The sequence below is a fragment of the Babylonia areolata genome, chromosome 14, assembly GCF_041734735.1.
Source record: "Babylonia areolata isolate BAREFJ2019XMU chromosome 14, ASM4173473v1, whole genome shotgun sequence".
In the NCBI taxonomy this organism is placed as follows: domain Eukaryota; kingdom Metazoa; phylum Mollusca; class Gastropoda; order Neogastropoda; family Buccinidae; genus Babylonia; species Babylonia areolata.
Window position 1 is genome coordinate 7226896 of NC_134889.1, and position 17524 is coordinate 7244419.

Genomic DNA, 17524 nt, shown 5'->3' on the forward strand with positions numbered 1-17524 from the left:
TGTCAGATATGGGGTGTGCAGTCTGTCCCTTTGTCAGATGAGGGGTGTGTAGTGTGTCCCTTTGTCAGATGAGGGGTGTGTAGTGTGTCCCTTTGTCAGATGAGGGGTGTGTAGTGTGTCCCTTTGTCAGATGAGGGGTGTGTAGTGTGTCATTTTGTCAGATATGGGGTGTGTAGTGTGTCCCTTTGTCAGATATGGGGTGTGCAGTATGTCCCTTTGTCAGATATGGGGTGTGTAGTGTGTCCCTTTGTCAGATATTGGGTGTGTAGTGTGTCCCTTTGTCAGATATGGGGTGTGTAGTGTGTCCCTTTGTCAGATATGGGGTGTGTAGTGTGTCATTTTGTCAGATATGGGGTGTGCAGTCTGTCCCTTTGTCAGATATGGGGTGTGGTGTGTGTGGGGTGGGGGGAGAGGGGAGGAGGGGTAGGACAGGTTCTTGAGAAAAAAACAACAACAATCAAGAACAGCTTATTTCATGCAAACGCATAATGATACAGAATAGAAAAAAAAAAGAGAAAAAAAATCCTACAGTCATTTTGCCAGACAAGGGAGTCAGCACTTGTAAAACATCAAGAACAGCTAATTACCAGCAAAACACATGACGCTACAGGAAAGCATCACTTGCTGACTCCATATCTACGATTAAAAGCGAACTGTGTTCAGCAACTAACAAAACACGCTGCTGTCTGCGCAGCTTTGTTTGCAAGCTGCCACCAAAAACTCTTTAGTTCACGTTTTTCATCGATGCACACAATCCAGCTCAATTTTTGTTTCGAGCCCAGCCTACCATGTCCACTGCTACGATACGGCCGACGACACGTCACGCGCAACACATCATCCAAACAAAACCACGTCAAACAACAAACAACACTGCTTAAGTGAAAAAAAACAACAACACAACAACAAAAAGCCCCAACCAACTAACCAAATAAAAAAGCCTTGATGCAGAAAACTGTACAGTTACATTCACGTTACAGCAGATGGGCCTTCTGGCATAAGCCACCCAGTCATCATGTCAAAGAATTGTGAAAACAATATAAAGACACACACACATACACACACATATGTACACACACACATACACATCCATGTACACACACACACACATATGTACACACACACATACACACCCATGTATACACACACACACATATACTGACAGTTGCTTTGAAGACTCTACGAGACGAAGTACTCAACTTCTCCTCTCCCAAGTGGGTTCATAATTTTTTCTTCTTGTTTTTTGTAACTTGTTTTTTTTATTCAGTTCATATGTACAAGTTGGTAAGCAATCCTGTTCATTTGTGCTTGTCTGGGGTACTTCTTTCTCCTCTGCTTTGCGTTTGCAGCTACACCAGTAGTCCGGTTCTGGTGATGAGTGACGATGTTTTCTCCAGCTCTTCGTGGTTGCCATATAGTTTAGCCATGAGGGGAGCGATGAAAGGCCACACATCATGTCTTGCCTGTTTGTATATATATATATATATGATAGTCAGTCGTGTCCGACTATGACCATCAGAACAGCAGAGGAGGCAACTGCTGTTCCGACTATTTGGGCTAGAATTTGGTTATAGTGGAGAGTGTCTTGCCCAAGTACATCCCCACTCTCTCGGCCAAGAGGGTTTCAGGACAGCCGGCGTTGGGATGGTTCCCAAAGGCCAACTAGCCCACAAGGCTGCAGCACAAAGAGCCAGTGCAACTTTGCCTCCTAGTTTGAGAGTCATAGTCCTTCACAAAAGACTAAGCTGTAAATGGTTTCCTACTGACTGGAGAAACCATTGATAATACAGCTCTCACTTTGCTGTTGGCCCAAATGCCTGTTTGTACAGGGGAGAGGGAGGGGGTGGGGAAGTGGGGGGGCAATTGTATTGTACCCCTCTACCCCTTTGCAGCCAAGCTGTTGCCAAACATATCGCTCTGCGTTCTTTTGGACTACATCAGTGAGGCTGAGAGGGGAGGGGGATTCTGACGACTGGGCAACCCAGGATCTCCATACACTCTGCCCAGGCTCACGCCCTGGAGAGGTCACTTCAGTGCCGCTGTCCCCAGCGACAGGAACAAATCGGACTGTACAGCCACAGCAGGCGCTGCAACTCAGCAACTTGACTGAACCAGGCACAGAGTTCCGCTGTCTCCCCAAGACAGACAAGACGCCAACAAACCCCTCCCTCTCTCCCCCCATTAAAAATCTGACAGTCAAACTTCTTAATGTGTCGACATAAAAGAAAAAACACAACAACCGCTACTTTTGAAAAGTTAGACAAAAAGTGAACCAAAAGGATTACTGGAAACAAAACTGAAAGCAGTACTCACCCACTGAGGACTCCAAGAACTAAGTTCAACATGAAAAAAGATCCTAGGATGATGAGTGGTATAAAATATAACACATTGAAGTAGCTTCCTAAGGCATCGTTTGTCTGAAACACACACACAAAAAACACAAATTCAAATGTGTATAAGAGACTATGTAAACTTAAATTAGCTCCAGCGGTTGTTTTCCCAAGTGATCTTGGCAGCAGTATGTTTGCATCGCGGTAAGAACTTTCCTAAGTCTACTTAGTGGTAAGAATGTTCCTGAATCTGCCCTGTAATTCTGTATGCTTAGAAACATTCTTTCTGGAGACTTTGGATATTCTTACCGCGAAGCAAATACAGCGATGGCTACACATCACTTGCACAAGCTGGCTGCCCAGAACTATGAAAATACATATATGGGAGTGACAGAAAGAACAGTAATGCTGACTGAACATGACAAACAAATTCAATTTCACCCCTTCCCAGCAAATCAATAACATTATAAATACTAATAACACAACTACTACTGCTAACAATAACAACAATACACAGCATTTTTATACCTCTCAAAGCGCTTTACATTAACAGGTTAGTCAGACACACAGCACACAAGCATACCTACCCCCCCTGCCCCCACCCCCACCCCCCCCCACACACACATACATGCATGCATGCACACATATACAAAGAAGCATGGATAAAATGGATGCGGACTCACAAAATACAAATACGGATTTAAGTGCCTTAATCATGTTGAAACTGCTTGAATTTGAAAAGGAATGTGAGCGAGCCCCTGTGACAGTCTGAAAATGGCAGAGAATTCCAGGTGTGCACATGTGAAGAACTGAAAAAGGCTCTCCCTCCATGTTTGCCTCTGTTGGAATCCTACACCCACAAACACTCGACAACACCCTCCTATCAATCATTCCGCTCCGGACATGCACATTCTCCCTATCGGAACGCAAACAATGACAACCCCCACGCCCCCTCCCACACACAGAACAACCCACACGAACAGGTCAACAATGGCCTGACATTGATTTTGCTTTGTACTGAGAGCTGAGGCCAAGCAATTTGCTCCTATTATTACTACGGGTCTCTAAAGACTCTTGTTCATTGCAGACTGCCAGTACTTGCAGCAGAGGGAAAAGAGAGACAGGAAAGCCCTATAATGATAATAATATGAGTGATCTGGAACAAATACGCCCACATGAACACTCTGTCAGAAAGAGCAGGAGAGCTTGAGTAGGGTGTGTGAGAGAGGTGGAGGGGGAGGGAGAGCGAGAGGGAGAGGGACAGCATAAAAATAAGAGCACCTGACAGAATTGAATATTAAAACTTCTGTATATAAACACACACACACACACACTACTCTTTCTGTTTGTGTGTGTGTCTCTCTCCCTCAGACACACACACACACACAGCCACATAGAGATACACACACTGCTTCTGTCTGTCTCTTTCACACACACATGCACGCGTATGTGCACACACACACACACAAAGACATGCAAACAAGCATACTGTTTCTGTCTGTCTGTGTCTCTCTCCTTCAATTCCTCACACACACACACTCATGCACCCCCCATACACACCAAACATGTCAGACATACTGATAGTCAGTCGTGTCCGACGATGACCAGCAGAACACCAGAGAAGGCATCTGCTGCCCCCCTTATCTGGACTAGAATCTGATTATAGTGGAGATCATAGTATAGTCTTGCCCAAGTTACTCTCTCAACCAAGAGGGTTTTAGGATAGTTGGTGGGGTTGGGATGGTTCCCAAAGGCCAACCAGCCCTTAAGGTTGCAGCACTAAAAGCCAGTGCAATTTAGCCTCCCATTTTCAGAGCCATAGTCCTCCACAAAAAACTAAGCTATAAATGACATCCCATTCCTGTGGGAAAAACACTGATCATACAGCTCTCACTTTCCTGTTGGCCCAACTATAAGCTTACGTCAACCTGCTATATAAGCCGAGCGTTGGTCTCTCTCTCTCTCTCACAAACACACACACACAGGCTGACGGACAGACATACATAATGGAGCACGGTGGTCCACCCTTCCATGGTGATACACTGGAATACAGTCAGCATGGCAAAACCAATGTTGTCGAAGCTGGTGATGCCGTAGTTGGGACCCTCCCAGAAGCGCCGGCAGAATGAGATCCCCCCTTGGCAGCGGAACGAACCGTAGTGGTTCCCGTCGGCCTCGCACGGCCGAATGGTGTCCTCGTCACCCAGGTCTATGTCCTCTGTCAGGAGGAAAAGGAAGGGGGGGAAAAATGTAGTTTCAGTTTCAAGGAGACGTCAAAGTGTGCCCAGCCCCAACCCTTCGCCATGCCTATACACCCTCCCCCCAACCCCCCCCCCCCACACACACACACAAAACTCCCACACACACACATCCGTTTACCCTGCCATTCATACAAACATCCAAACCACCCTCCACCCACCACATCCAAACACATCACACACTCAGAACACCTGCTTCCTTAACTCACCAAACACTGACATGGGTTACACTTACAGCAACTTCAATGTGCCTGTTTGATCTTCTGCATGTGTATACACACAAAGGGGGTTCAGGCACGTGCAGGTCTGCACATAAGCTGACCTGGGAAATTGGAAAAAAATCTCCACCCTTAACCCACCAGGTGTGCCATAACCTGGGATCGAACACAGGAAACAGGGGCGAGAATGAATCAGCCACTGCACATGTCTGGCATTACTGAAAGAGTTAAACCACAAGAGCAAAATGTTTTGCTCCCTCTCACTCAGAAGACCAGCTGGTTCCACTGGCCACTGCATCCCTCTGGCATTACTAAAACGGTTAAATCACAAGATGTTTCACCTCCTCACCCACGGAAAATGACCTCGTTCTGTTGGCTATTATACCCTTTTGACATTACTAAAAGAGCTAAATCACCAGAGCAAAATGTTTCGCTAGCTCACCACCAGAAGACGAGCTGGTTCTCTTGGCTGCTATACCCTTCTGGCATTACTATAGGAGTTAAGGAGTTAACCCCTTGACTGACAGGAAAAAAACCAAAAACACACACACACAGTAGAAAGAGTGTTTCCAGTCAAATCAATACCCAGAACAATCAGCCTAAAAATGAGAAAATGGTCAGGAGATATACTACTCTCGAACAAACATGTGAATTTCAAGCCTTCCAGAGACATTTCCATTCTTTAGATGACGTCATCAGTGACTTCACTATGAATGTTAAGTGCTGCGTCCTGAGGCAGTCGAGGGGTTAAACCTTTTCGCTGGCTCGCTCACCCTCAGAGGAGGAGCTGGTTCCGTTGCGGAAGCAGGCTGTGTGGAAAGCCCCCACGTAGAACTCCAGACCCACGATGGCGAAGACGACGATGGCGAACACCACCAACAGCAACACCTGTAGCAGTGGAGCCATCGCCCGCAGGATCGACTTGAGCACCACCTGCAGGCCTAGTTGGGGTGGAGACAGGGGAGACAAATCATGCCATGTTTTTGTTTGATTTCAATTCAATGTAATATCACTACTGATGAGACAGGGGAGACAAATCATGCCATGTTTTTGTTTGATTTCAATTCAATGTAATATCACTACTGATGAGACAGGGGAGACAAATCATGCCAGGTTTTGTTCAAGTTCTGTTCAATGTAATATTATTACTTATAATAATAACTGCACATATATATATATATACTCCACTCGCAAAATTTATGCATTGCACGACATGTTTTGTTCAAGTTCAATTCAAATAATATAACTGCTTATAAAAACTAGTACATATATACTCCACTCACACAATTCATGCACTGCACGCAATGTTTTGTTCAAATTAAGTTAAATGTACTACTACTACTACTAATGATAATAAAAATAACTGTTTGCACTTGACTCACACAATTCATGTGCGAACACCACTTCACAAATGCACATCCTACAACATAAAAAAAAAAAATATAATCACCACCAACAATAACACAACAACTAACTTTTTTAATTTATTTATTTATTTATTTTTTTTATATGTAGCATGTAATTTTGCATTATGCAACACAATACACTGAACACACTCCATTCACACAATTCATGCACTTACAACACCACATATACTCACAGAAAGCTACCCACACTCACAAACACACACAGCCTAAATATATCTCACACAGCCTAAATATATCTAAGAGAATGCCTGGCAAAATAAATGTGTCTTCAGACTTGCTCAAGTTGAATTTGCTTCATTCATTCCAAAGACAGCACATGAATCTACTGCAGGCAGGCTCATATTAAATAAACAGGAAAGGTGAGGGCGATACCAAATTCATATACAAACATTTGCTCTCTACCTCACACACACACACACACACACACTGTATGCTCAATAAAAAATGTATAACAAAGGGCAAGAAAAAATTCAAATAAATACAGAAACACGTAATTTTAGAAGATATACCATTCAGCCAAAAGAAACAGCCACTTCACCAAAACCGAAAGAAAGATCAATGCTGTACATATATTTATGTAACAGTGCATCCACCTTCATTTATCTGACAGATGCAATGTGTTCATTGTACGAGAAGACCATAACGTGATGTAACATGAAATAAACTCTGTTGCAGACTGAAATGTTTCCACTGTAATATCAGAGCAAAGCAGAATGTTCCCCAATACAGAAGAACAAACATCCCAAAAGAAACAAACGAGATAATTACAATCACAAAAAAAGGAAAGCATATAGATCAATCAACTGTAAGAGAAAAACTGCAGATTAATTCCAACAGATGTAAAACAGTGTTAAGTTGCAAAAACAGCATAGTTTGAAGCTAAAACAATGAATAGGGAAAAAAAAGAGCAAAAGATATCTGGAAAAATATACAGATGATAAGCGTGAATGTTTTATATTTACCCCCCAAAACGGAGTATGGCTACCTAAATGGTGGGGTAAAAACGGTCAGACATGTAAAAGCCTACTCACACATAAATAACTGAACATGGGAGTTGCAGCCCATGAACACAGATGAAGTATGAATTTATAAAACACTTTAATCTTTCCTTTCAATTCTTTTTTTTCTTCCTGTGCCACAAACTAAATGTTCTTTCCTGAATCATCACAACAGTTTAAAGAAAGGGTGAGGGGATGGTCTTTCTCTATGGTTACCGACAGAACGTATTTTCAAAAAGTTCTCTTATTTTCCAATTTTTTCTAACTTCTAAATTTTCTTGTAGTTACAAGGCAAATGTCTACTGTTATGAATGGTTGTATGTGTGCTCTTTTATCCTTGGCAATGGATTCAAGAGGTAGACAGTAGTCTGGGAAGAGACTTAACCAGAAGACAATGAGAGTGTACACTCACACACACACACATATATATATATATATGTATGTATATATATATATATATATATATATATATATATATATATATATATATATATATATATATATATATATATGATAGTCAGTCATGTCCGACTATGACCATCAGAACAGCAGAGGAGGCAATTGCTGTTCTGACTATTTGGGCTAGAATTTGATTATAGTGGAGAGTGTCTTGCCCAAGTACATCCCCACTCTCTCGGCCAAGAGGTTTTTAGGACAGTCGGCATTGGGATGGTTCCCAAAGGCCAACTAGCCCACAAGGCTGCAGCACTAAGAGCCAGTGCAATTTTGCCTCCAAGTTTGAGAGTCATAGTCCTTCACACACACACACATACACACACACACACATACATATATATATACATACATACATACATGACAAAGGAATTATTACAGATGGAAGATAAAAAAAAAAAAGGAGAAAAAAAAGCAGAAATGAGCCAGCATGCTGCGACTGTGAGAGGCACGGTAAGAACCATTTTGCCAGACAACTCAATCTCAGTGTATCAATATTAAGAGAGGTCGCACACTACTCGGTGAAGGGCAAACAAAAGATGATGTCTGCATTGATCAATATTCCGATTTCCTTAATTTTTTTCCCCTTTTGAATAACTGACCTGTACCATCACAATACTAGTTTTAAACAACTGAAAGATGGTAGTGAAGTATGTTCTGCACTGTAAATTTATCATCATTACATGCAAATACTTATTATGAACTAGGAGACACAAAAAACGAACAAAACTGAACCCAACTCACTTTAGAAAAAACATAAAACACTCTCAAAAATATTAATCACACAAGCATATATATATATATATATGTGTGTGTGTGTGTGTGTGTGTGTGTGTGTGTGTGTGTGTGTGTGTGTGTATTATATTTTATATCTATCTCTCTCTATATATATATCTGCAAACAAATACACTTACACACACATGCTTGCACACACACACAATTCATATTTCCATTCATACATACACACAAATGGCCAAAGAAAGGACCAGTTTTGATGCACACACAAACGTCAGCAGTCAGTATATAACTTCTATGACACGGGACAGCATGGACATATTTCAAATGAAACCAAAAAGGAAAAGGCAACCCCACAAAAGCTTTTGCAACAACTACTGGTACATGTGGGGGAAGCACTGAAAAGGTATAGAGAAAACAAAAAAAACATACACAATAGGCACTGTGATGGTAAAAAACAAAAAAAAAACCCCAACCAAAAACATACACACAGAGTTCTACAAGCGCTGCAAAGGTATTAATATATATATATATACATACAATCTACAAGTGCTGCAAAAGTAAAATGGTACATGTACATACTTGGGATTCCCGACACCAACTTTAAGGGCCGCAAAACCCTGACGGCCCTTAGCGTTCTCAGATCGAAATTTCCCGTAGAGGAAGAAGCAAAAAGGGTAATGAACCTGCGGAAAAGAAACGGTCAGTCATCATGGAATGGGTCCCACCACCAGCCATGTCAGTGTCAAATGAGGATGGGGGAAGGGGGGGGGGAGGGAAGGGAAGGGGAGGGGAGGGTAAAGCAGGTGGAGAACGTCCTGAGGGTAAGCTGCACCTCACATGTTGTTTGTATACATACACATTGAATGAATGACATGCTTTACTGTACACTGAATGACATGTTTTTTTTATACACACTGAATGACACGTTTTTATACACACTAAATGACATGTCTAATACATATTGAATTACTTTTTTTTTTCCATATTATAAACTGAATTACTTACTGAATTACTTAACCCAGTTCCCCTCCCCACTCAAACATGTATCTGCTTTTTTTTCCCCCCTACCTGTATGGCAACTAAGTAATCTGTATTTCTTTTGGTTTACAAGCAATTCTGAAACAATGTTGACACTGAAAAGAAAATTACTCCGAATAATATTATAATAAATAATAGCGACAACCTAACACTGAACCCAGCATGTGATGTATATTACATCATGTTTCAGATCATGTTTCAGATTTGATTCAAATGCATGCTGATCTTTGGAAAACAAAAATTCTGAACATTATTATTTATAAACTTGTGGATCCACAGAGAGAACTGAATAACAAATAAATCAAACAGAGAGAGAGAGAGAGAGAGAGAGAGAGAGAGAGAGAGAGAGAGAGAGAGAGAAATTGACACACATAGACTGCTGTTGTGATTACTGCATGACAGCTTTGGCTGCTGACACTTGATTTGAAACTATTCTTACCTTAAACATTTGAAACTAGCTTGGCAAATTCATACATACCTGTCTCAACATATTTCAACTGTGAAATCATTCCAAATTTAATCACAAAAACACACACACACACACACACGTGTGTGCTCGCACTCACACATGCATACGCATGCGTGCACGTGCACACACACACACACAGGGTGTATGAATGCACAGCTTGTATGGTAATACATGTACCTGAATGGGATGCATGAACAAAAATAGGTCAAGTAACAAAATACAAACAACATAAATGACAGGGGAATTACAAGAAAGACGACAAAGAAAAGGGGTAGTCAAACAATCCCTTGCATTGCTCAAGGAGGGGGAAACCCACTATACACTCCCACCGTTACGCTTTCTTCTTCCTTGGGGGAAAACTTACTCTCGATTCCATTCACAAGTTTCAAAGGCCTCAACACTCGAAGTGATCTTACAATTGGCTGATCTAGCTGATCAAGCATAAAGTCTAAAAACCTGAGGACAAAAATGGAAAGGACTTGTTTTAATTCTGAATGATTTCAATGGGGGGGTTTCAATGCAAGATAAGTACATATAAATAGCAGTTTCACAACATCTTCACACCCAAATAAAAATAAATAGCGTTTCTAATTATTATGCATTATATGCATTTCATTAACATATTAATGGTTTATCTGAAGCACAACAGTTTTGACCAATGTTGTCCATACACTTTAATCAGTAAAAATGACAAAACTGGTGCTTTTGTTAAGTGTGAGAATACAATTGTGGTTGCTTGGATCCACAAGTGTGTATGTGTGTGTGTACATGCGTGCACACATGCACAAGACTGTGTGTTTTTTTCATCCAACATCAGTCAACTAATGAAAATGCTACTGTGGTGTGTGTGTGTGTGTGTGTGTGTGTGTGTGTGTGTGTGTGTGTGTGTTCTGAGTGAGTGTGTACACATCATTTACATCCTGGAATTGACAGTGAATGACACACACAAAAAGACTATTTTTTTCTAATGTAAAGTGTAAAACTTCTCATTATGATTTCGGGATGACAACCAATAGTGAAATGGGCAGCGCAAAGGAAATACAATTTTCAATTGTTTGGCTTCCGTACCATCTATCTCCCCTCCTTACATTGCTGCCTACCATTCCTCTAAACTTTTTTCTGTTTGATAATTCTGTTAAATATGCGACGCGACATCAACCACTTGACAACTGTACACTGGTACACAGATCTAGTTTCATTTTCCCGAACTTGGCATCCAACTCTTTCCCTGCCTCTGTTCTACAACCACTTGAAAATGGCAAATAGACATCACAATACCTGTAAGCCATTCCTTAATACCATAATTGGTGAATCGAACGAAGGAAACTCTAAAATGGCCATTGTTGACTGATACTTCGATCTCAAGCTGAATCCCGAACTGCGCGCCATTGAGGTCAGAAGGCACAGTTCACTTCCGGGGTCAAGTTCGGAATTCATGCAAGGTGCCTGTGAGGGGGGTGCAAACGGGCACAATGTGTGGGCTTGTTGTAAACTTGCGCCACTGACATGGCACCAATATTCTACAGTAAAGAGGACCAGCAGACACCGAAGAAAAAATGAAAAGGGGGACAGGAGATGGTCTTTTGCTCATTAAAATTAATTGTCTTTGCACTAAAACAGCTGCAAAATCATGTCAAATCAAAATAAACGGTAATGCAATTGGAACTTAATTGTTCTTTAATGTTCATCCATAACAACTAAATGCAATGGTTCTCATTCGTGTTTCCATGGATAAAACAAATCATGTTTTAAAAGTTTAACTGCCATTTTAACAAATGAATTATCAACTCTTTTAAAAACGTAAAACTGCAGTACATAAAACACACAACTGCTCATCAGATCAACTCCGATCTGCTTAGTACAAGGGATGTTCATCATACATTTCCCCGGAATTACTTCCGGTTATTGTGGGAGGCTGGAATTGCACACATAGCCTATGATATTACATGTCTTTGTTCAATGTTCACATGGTAATTTGCATCTCCGAACTCATAACTTTCTCTTTTACATATAATACGGTGGAGTAAGGTGTGATAATAGAGCCGGGGGGGGGGGGGGGGGGGGAGGCGGCGGCATGTGCCAAGAAAACCAGGAGGACTCCTTCGACAGACCAGTCACGCAGGACGAAACACATGGGTCCATCACTATGACCCAGAGACTAAAGCCCAGTCGAAGCAAAGGAAGCATTTTGACTCAGTCACCACCTCCGACGAGAACTTGAGGCGCGGCGTGCCACTGCAGTGCCGCCCCCGACTGCGGGCAAGGTCATGCTCATGGTCTTTTGAGACCAGCGCGGAGTCAGTAGTGATGATGGATTTCCTTGCAAAATGTACTACACTTACTGGGGCATACTACGATCCATTGTTGCAGAAATTGCGGGAGGCCATCAAAACCGAGGGGCGTGGCATGCTCAGTTAGGGACCAAACTGAGGTGTCCCGGCGCCTCCTGCAAGACAACGCCCCGGTTCACAACTCGCTCGTTGCCCAGACGGACGGAAACACGGCGGCCCTGTGACTATGAAATCCTTCCTCACCCCCTTACTCTTCCCGGACCTCGTACCATCGGACTTTCCGGCACCTCTTTCCGGGTCCAACCATGACGTTAGTTTTGAAGGGCAAGCACTTCAGTTCCCAGACTCGGACGATAATACTGACGCTTATTTCCGAAGTCCAGTCGTGGCTTCTGTTCACGGTGCAACTCGCAGACTTCTACACGGGCAAGATCTTCACTGCTGCATAAAGCAATGGCCGCAGAAGTTTGTCCCCCGCCTTGGTGGTACCGACGGATGTAGAGAATGACTTGCCAAGTTTCGTTCCTAGTCTCAGCCGGTCCATCAGTGGGAAGCGGGACAGGGGAAATCTTTAATGAACATCCCTCATACTACGTGCACGATCATTGTCACATCTCACCATTATTTCTTCGACAGTGTGAATCATTTTAAAAACACCACACACACCGCCCCCCCATACCCCCCCCCCCCACACACACACTGGCACATACACTTCCTTTCATTAAAAATCTAATACTGATGACACATAATGACAAAAAGGTCAATCAGAAGAACACTCAGAAGCGAGCACACACAACACACACTAACAGACTTGCATTCGATACTGATGAGGACGCACTGACACACACACTGACGCACGCACGCACGCACGCACACACACACATACGCACACAGAGTGGACAGACAGACAGACAGACACACACACACAACTTGAACACACACACACACACTGACAAATATTCAAACATACAAAACTACTGATTAATTTTTTTCATGCTACATCACTGATGGCCCCACCCCCAAAATATGCGCGCACACACACACCGCAAAACACACACAAAAAAACAAAAAACAAAAACAAAAAAAACCCACCAAAAAACACCATAAATACAGAGACAGACAGACGTTCTAGACAGACAGACGTTCTAGACAGACAGAGACGGATGGATGAATTCAGCGGACGGAGAAGCAATCACTTTCATAACACACCACTCAGTCACTGACGACATGATCATCAACAAATAGTAAAGAGTGGTAACTCTCTCCATTCACAAGGTACACAACTTCAACTCAGTGCTGCTTTCGCTACCGATTCAGCTGGCACACAGGTATTTAAATAAAAAGGTACATTGGAACAAACCCAGACACTTCCTCAGAAAAGCAAGCGCCGGGCCTGTCCTTATACCGATCATCTGACATGTGCACACAGCAGCAAAGGCAGAAGAAATGTGCAAACACAAATAAGCTTTTATTCAAGACTGGCACAGCCTCTTTAATCCTGCACAAGCCACACAGAACGCATGAACAATACAGAACACACACATGGTTGCCTCGGTGGTTTTTCAACTGGAAATGAACAAACAATGAGGCCAGGAGATGAAAACGATGAACAAAAATAGTAAAGAGTGGTAACTCTCTCCATTCTCAAGGTACACAACTTCCAAGTCAGTGACGACATGAGCATCAGAGTAAGACAAGGCGGCCTAGCCTACACTGCGCTACGTACCCTGTGACGACCACTATAAAATCCATGATGTTCCATATGTTGCGTAGGTAGGAGCCCTTGTGCAGAACAAAGCCGAGGGCCACTATCTTCAGAAAGGCCTCCACGCAGAAGATCCCCAGGAAGTACACTTCGGTTTCGTCCTGAAGCCAACACACACACACACATACGCACGCACGCACACACACACACACACACACATATACAAGAGTGATTATCAACTAAGATACAGGAATATACAGAATGTTACAAATACCATAGCGCGCCTTTCACATTGAAACTTAGTGGCACGCATGCACTCACACACACGTACACGCGCACCAATAAACAAGCAATCACTGATGTTCATACACAAAAACACGACACACATGCACACGCACACACTCAAACACAATCGCGCGCACGCACTGCACACACACAGACACGGACACAGACACACACAGCGATTATCTACTAAGATATAATTATGAAAAAATATAAAATGTTCCAAGTACCATAACAGTACACCTTCCACATTGTAACTGACGTTTGTGTTGTTGATATATTCATCAGACTCACACTGACAGCACAAGCCTACTACGCACACACGCATGCAAACACTCACACACATGCACACACACACACATACGCGCGAGCGTACACACACACACACACGCATAACAACACACGCATAACACACACGTAAGCATGTACGCACACACACACACTGTCTCTGTCTGTCTTCTCTCTCTGTCTGTCTTTCTGTCTTTGTGTGCGTGCGTGCGTACGCGCGTGTACACTGCGCTTGTGTGAATGTGTGTGTGTGTGTGAGTGTGCGCTGCGCTCGCGAGTGTGAGTGTGTTTGTGACTCTGTGTGTGTGTGTGTGTGTGTGTGCACGTGCGCGCGTGTCTGCGCGCGCGCGCCACTAAGCGTGCGAGTGCCAGAGTATAGAGTGGCACTGATACTGACCAGCTGCAGTGCCAGAGGGGTCTTGTCCGCCTTGGGCAGGTGCTCCTCCAGCCCCAGCACGATGCAGTTGGCGATGATGGTCAGTAGCACCATGTACTCGAACGGCGTGAGCGGCGCTCAGTTAAGGATCATAGACCACGTTAGGGACACGAAACTAACATCGGCATTGCAGGCAGGAAACACACACACACACACACACAAGGGTGGCGCTCTCAGTGTAGCGAAGCGCTCGCTCTCCCTGGGGGAAAGAACAGCCCAAATTTCACATCACAAAGAAATCTGTTGTGACACAAAAAGTGTAATACAATACAATACGTTTTGTGTTCTTTCGTTTCTTGTGTGTAGTTAGTCTTCCTTTTCATCAACACGGTCTCTTCCCCAGGGCCCTGCACTCTCCCCTGTACTCACCCCCCCCACCCATTTCCCTCCATTTTCCCCTTCTCTGTCCCCTCCCCATCCCCCCATCTCCCCTCCCCCTCACCGCCCCCTTCCTGTCCCATCCATACCCTCACCATCCCCACCACCTCCCTCCCAAGCCTGCCCTACCCCTTGGTTCTTTTTCTCTATACCCGTCCCTTCTCTGTACACACACACACACACACACACACACACACACACACGCCCGCACACACATACACAAGCATGTACACATAGTGCACACACACACACGCCCGCACACACATACACAAGCATGGACACATAGTGCACACACACACACGCCCGCACACACATACACAAGCATGTACACATAGTGCACACACACACGCCCGCACACACATACACAAGCATGTACACATAGTGCACACACACACACGCCCGCACACACATACACAAGCATGGACACATAGTGCACACACACATACGCGCGCACGCACACAGTGACACACACAGAGTGGCACACACACACAGAGTGGCACACAGACAGAGACTCAGACACAGACACACGCATACACACACACACACCACCACCACCACCAACAACGGAGCGTCTGAAGAGATCGTCAGCGTATAAGATCAAGGTCACATTGGGTTTTTTTTTTCTTTCTTTCTTTCTTCCCTATTGTTCTTTTTTTTTTCTTTTTCTTTTTCTTTTCTTTTCATCTCCCTCAGAATCTGGCAAAGAAATTACTCAATGATCCTCTAGGCCAGCCTTGACATTGAACTCGAAATATAGGCTAATTATAGTGTATCCTTTTTTTTTTTTTTTTAACTATTTTGTTTTGTTTTGTTTTTCTCCAAGCTGTGACCTTTCAAGTGACCTTCAATCAAACGTCAAGTGTATATATATATTTTTTTTAATTGCACCACTGATGTGTTATGTGAACTTTCACGTGACTTGAACTGGGACGCGCCGAATGTAATTGCATTTACATCAGGTGGTGCTTGGATTCTCTTTCAAAGCCCAGCTGTTGAAAGCTGTTTCGCCCTCCTAAATTCTGTACACCATTGTTGAGTTGTATTTCTCCTCCTCCTCCTTCTATTGCTCATGCTCCTCTTTCTTTTCGTGATTCTTTATTTATTTATTTATTTATTTATTTTTGTTTTATATGCTTACTTTGAATTTTCGACAATTGTATGAACTGTCAAACGATCTTCACTGTACGTATTTCTCAACCCTTCAACTGAAGATTCTGTCAAGGGGTTTGTCAGTCAATCACTCAGCGAGCCAACTAGCTTGGCAGCCAGTGAGTGAGTCAACCAAACTGTCAGTCAGAGAGCGAGTCAGTCAGCCGGCCAGTTAACCAGTCATGTCAACGACAAGCCAGTCAAACTATAAGTCAGCCAGTACTCAGCCTTCCAACCAGTCAGTCAGCCTACCTACCAGCCAGTCAGTCAACCAGTCAGTCAGCATATCAGCCAGCCAGTCAGTCAGTCAACCTACAAGCCAGTTAGCCTACCAGCCCAGTCAATCTACCTACCAGCCAGACAGTCAACCTACAAGCCAGTTAGCCTACCAGTCAGTCAACCATTCAGAAAGTCAGACACTCACTCAGTCAACCAGTCAGTCAGAGAGCCAACAAACCAGTCAGTTGGTTTATCGTCGAAGTTGTTTTCCATTTTATGTTACAGGGAACAGGTTCAAGGTTCGACCAGAGGCCTCGTTTCCAGTTGTGTCCCCAGGGAAAGGCACGTCCTTACTCCGATTTTCCTCACTCCCTGGGGAGGGTGAAAACGGCGGAAGGAGAGGACTGGGTCCCGCCTTCCTATGCCGAGCCCAGGACACACTGGATATAAATTCAATGCCCACACGGCTGTAAGGGGACCTTTAACTGAACATGAATTCAATGCTCAATGGCTGTGAGTAGTCCTTTAACTGAGCAGGAAACAATCTGTCATTCAGAGCCCATCTCAATCCACCTACAGACAGTCCCTCACTCGATAACACAGCCAGCCTTCCGGTCAAATGTCAGTCATTGAATAAACCAGCCGGTCTTACTGTAAGTCAACCAGCCAGCCAACCAGTCTGGTCGAAAGGCCTTCTGAATGCTTCACTGCTGCTGTGGTCTGTATGAGGTCTCGCAGAGATCTGCCTCCTCAATCGATCAACGGATCTACCGCTGCTACATTATGCAAGCTGTCTCTTCACAATGGCACGTGTTCGGACTGCAGTCGTACGTCTCACGGTTCTCTGCTC

The 17524-nt window shown here is 43.6% G+C and overlaps 1 protein-coding gene across 1 annotated transcript in view; it reads right to left on the minus strand.

The window, feature by feature from the left end:
* LOC143289786 (voltage-dependent calcium channel type A subunit alpha-1-like) overlaps positions 1-14985 on the minus strand; it is a 160923-nt gene extending 145938 nt beyond the window's left edge. The window contains exons 1-6 of the mRNA XM_076598918.1: positions 14890-14985; positions 13944-14083; positions 8999-9102; positions 5577-5744; positions 4331-4545; positions 2311-2414 (exon numbers count right to left, since the gene is read on the minus strand). Of these exons, the coding sequence (XP_076455033.1) occupies positions 2311-2414; positions 4331-4545; positions 5577-5744; positions 8999-9102; positions 13944-14083; positions 14890-14982 (824 nt within the window). The 5' untranslated portion in view covers positions 14983-14985. The remainder of the gene's footprint in view (positions 1-2310; positions 2415-4330; positions 4546-5576; positions 5745-8998; positions 9103-13943; positions 14084-14889) is intronic.
* Positions 14986-17524: the final 2539 nt, after the last annotated feature.